Raw genomic sequence first — 3,843 nt, forward strand, 5'->3', positions numbered from 1 at the left:
TCTCCCTTCCTTTCTGTAAAAAATCAATAAAATATATTTAAAAAGAAAACAAAACAAAAGTAGGCTGGTTACTCAAGCCCTCTCCTTATCATCCATACTTTCAGAAACATCACATCAGATTAGTTCAAAATGGGGCTCAGCAAACACAGAAGAGAAAACATGGAAGCTGGAAGCATAACTTCAACCTCAGATATTAGCAGAGTTTTTACATACCTCAAGGGTACCATGAAATACTCTATTTACATAATATTGATTCAAATCAAAGAAGTACTTTGCAGTACTCTGTGTCAAGCACCATGGTAGATACTAACACAATGGGAAAATGGAGGCATGAAAATCTAGGAGTGACAGACAAACACAAGAATAGTCAACACTTTAGCTAAGTCTGTCAGAGGTCACCCCTTGGTGGAGATTAGTAACTCAAAGTTGACTTATAATCAAATTTGTCTTGTAAAATGAAGAACAAGTGAAAGAAACAGGAAGGTGGCCTCCTTTTCCTCTTTTCTTCCTTCAGAAAATGATCCAAGAAGGCATCTGTTGGTAGAAGATGGAGAACTTTTCATACAACTCTTTTCAAAGGATGGGGAATTTGCTATTTTGCAGAGGAGGGGGAGATTTTTAGCTTTACTTCTGTTCTCATTTTACTTGTCCTGTTTGTATTTCATATCTTCAGAAAGGAAGAAGAGAATGATCTTATATATCCTAATTATTTCCCCCTTTCTCACAGCATCCCTCCATCTTTATCCTCATTCTTTCAGGTTAAATTAGGCAAGTGGGAAGAATGGCCATGAACAATGCTACAGCAGTGCTTGAGTTTCTTCTTATTGGAATCTCTAACTATCCTGAGTGGCGAATCCCATTTTTCACGTTGGTTCTAATAACTTACCTCGGTACATTGTTTGGGAATGGACTTATCATCATTCTTATCCATTTTGACCCACACCTCCACACTCCAATGTACTTCTTCCTTAGTAACCTGTCTTTCTTAGACCTTTGCTATGGAACAGTCTCCATGCCCCAGGCCTTGTTGCATTGTTTTTCTACACATCCATATCTCTCTTACTCAAGATGTTTGACTCAAATGAGTGTCTCCTTTTTCTTGGCTACAGCAGAGTGCCTCCTACTGGCTGTGATGGCCTATGATCGTGTGGTTGCTATCAGCAATCCCCTGCACTACTCTATGGTCATGAATGGCCCAGTGTGTGTCTGGCTGGCTGCTACCTCATGGGGGGCATCACTTGTGCTCACTGCTATGGTCACCTTATCCCTGCATCTTCACTTCTGTGGTACTAATGTCATCAATCATTTTGTCTGTGAGATTCTATCCCTCCTCAAGCTTTCCTGTTCTGATACCAGTTTCAATGAGCTTATGATCCTTATCACAGGCATCTTCACCCTGATGCTACCCTTTGGGTTTATTCTCCTCTCCTATGTCCAAATTGCCACTGTTGTCTTAAAGATTCACTCAGCCCAGGGTATGCTCAAGGCTTTGTCTACCTGTGGTTCTCATTTGACTGTGGTGACAATCTTCTATGGGGCAGCCATCTCCACGTATATGAAACCACAATCCAAGTCATCCCCTGACCTAGATAAGTTTATATCAGTATTTTATGGGGCTTTGACACCCATGCTGAACCCTCTAATATATAGCCTGAGAAACAAAGATGTTAAAGAGGCAATAAGAAAAGTTATGGTAAAAAGAGAATAAGCCTTTTTTTGCTCCTAAACTTCTAAAATAACACTCAGCTACATCTCTACTGATGATAAAAAAAAAATGCTTAAAGTGTCTGACTTTACCCTTGGTAGAGCAGGTGATTGTCATGAAAGGCTTTAGGAAGTATTTCTATCCCAAATATTATACCTCCTGAGACTTGAAGTTCTGTTACAGACATTATTTTTACTCTTTCTTTACATATAACACATTAGTGGTCACCCATTAAGCTATTCAACTTTAGGTAACTAATCTTAACAGAGTCATTTTCTCACAGACAGAAGAGACCTAAGCAAGAAGAGACTCTATTATGACTATTATCAGGAGGCAAAGACATAACTGAAATTTCAAAATAGGACAAAAATGGTACAATAAAAAGTCAGAAGACAAATGTCAGAAATTGTCCAACTTTACGGAGGGCAAATTCCATTGGGAAAGCATAATTTTCTTGCTCCACTTAACCTCAGAATCATAAGAAAATTGTATCACAGCCATTTGCTACATTTGTGTGGAGTGTTTTTCTTTTTCTAAACTTCTTTCAAATCTATTATTTTGTTTTATATTTATAATAAATCTATGACATTGCTAAGAGATATACCATAATTCTCCCCATGTTAATGATGACAAAACTGAGACTCAGAGGAGTTGAGACTTTTCTAAAGTTATACATAATTGGTAGTGGAATCAAAGTTAGAGTGGAGATAATATATATATATATGCCATGGATCTTTTTCAAATTGGAATCATAGAACAATGAATGCAGTTAACATTTATTGAGTACTTATCACATATAACTTTTACAACAATTAGATGAAGTAGTACTATTATCAGCAATATTAGGTGTGTGGACACTGAGGCTCCTAAAGGTTAAGTGATTTCCCCATAGCCAAAAAGCCAGTAAACAGCAGAGCCAGTATATAAATCTAGATCTGACTGATTCCAGGTCTCATTCACTGTATGTAAACTATAGGGACATCGGAGATTATTTAATGCATTGACATTTTGTGGTGCAGCAAAGGGAATGCCAGACATACAAGGGACTTGTCTCACATGTTTACTAACTAAATGAAAGAAAAATGAGAATTAATAAATCACTTATCAAAATAGCCTGATTTTCAAAGAAATATAACATTTGTTCAAGTTCTATCTATTAAATATTTTTTAAAGCTTATGGTACTGAAACCATGCTTTAATATCAAGAATATATATATATATATATATATATATATATATATATATATACCTATCTAATAAAAGAGAAACATGGTAAGTAGCGTACGACTGCTACCCTTCCCATTGGCTAATCAGGGCGATATGCAAATTAACTGGCAGCCAAGATGGCGGCCGGCAGCCAGGCAGCTTAAACTGAACATGAGGCTTGCTTGCTTCAGTGACGGAGGACTGCAACATTCCCCGCCTGCCTTGCCAGCCTCTGAGCCTGCAGTTTGAAACATTGTAACAAATATAGAAGCTAAACAAAACCCTAGAAACCAGCTTTCAGTGAGCTGGGATCTCAGAGCTGGAGTTGATACAGAGTTTCGATTATAGAACCTAAACAAACCAGATACCTGTTTTTAGCAGCTGAGGCCTCAGAGCTGGAGCCAGGCTAAAGCTGGCCCAGAATAAAAAAGAAAAAAAGAAAAAAAGGAATAGTTGGGAGCTTCAGCCCTCAGCCCCTCACCCAGACTGGCCAGGCACCCCAGTGGGGACCCCCTCCCTGAAGGGTGTGTGACCAGCTACAAACAGCCATCATCCCCTCACCCAGGCTGGCCAGGCATCCCAGTGGGGACCCCCACCCTGATCCAGGACACCCTTCAGGGCAAACCAGCCGGCCCCCACCCATGCACCAGGCCTCTATCCTATATAGTAAAAGGGTAATATGCCTCCCAGCACCGGGATCAGCGGAGCTGTGAGGCCTCCTGGCACCGGGATCAGCATGACAGGGGGCAGCACCCAAACCCCTTGATTGCCTTGCGGCTCTGTGTGTGACAGGGGGTGGGGCCACAACCTCCCTATCGGCCCTACTCTGTTCCTGATAGGGGGGAGCTCCCCAAACCCCTGATCGCCCTGTGGCTCTGTGTGTGACAGCGTGTGGCGCCCCAACCCCCCAACCTCACAGGCCCTACTCTGTT

The 3,843-nt window shown here is 40.8% G+C and overlaps 1 protein-coding gene across 1 annotated transcript; it reads left to right on the plus strand.

Moving 5' to 3' along the window:
* Positions 1 to 781: 781 nt before the first annotated feature.
* On the plus strand, positions 782 to 1,708 carry OR13H1 (olfactory receptor family 13 subfamily H member 1; the record flags this gene model as incomplete). Its single annotated transcript, XM_081081680.1, has 1 exon — positions 782 to 1,708. One exon carries the CDS (start codon positions 782 to 784, stop codon positions 1,706 to 1,708), a length of 927 nt encoding a protein of 308 aa, XP_080937806.1.
* Positions 1,709 to 3,843: the final 2,135 nt, after the last annotated feature.

Source organism: Myotis nattereri, assembly GCF_964212035.1.
Source record: "Myotis nattereri genome assembly, chromosome: X".
Taxonomy (NCBI): Eukaryota; Metazoa; Chordata; class Mammalia; order Chiroptera; family Vespertilionidae; genus Myotis; species Myotis nattereri.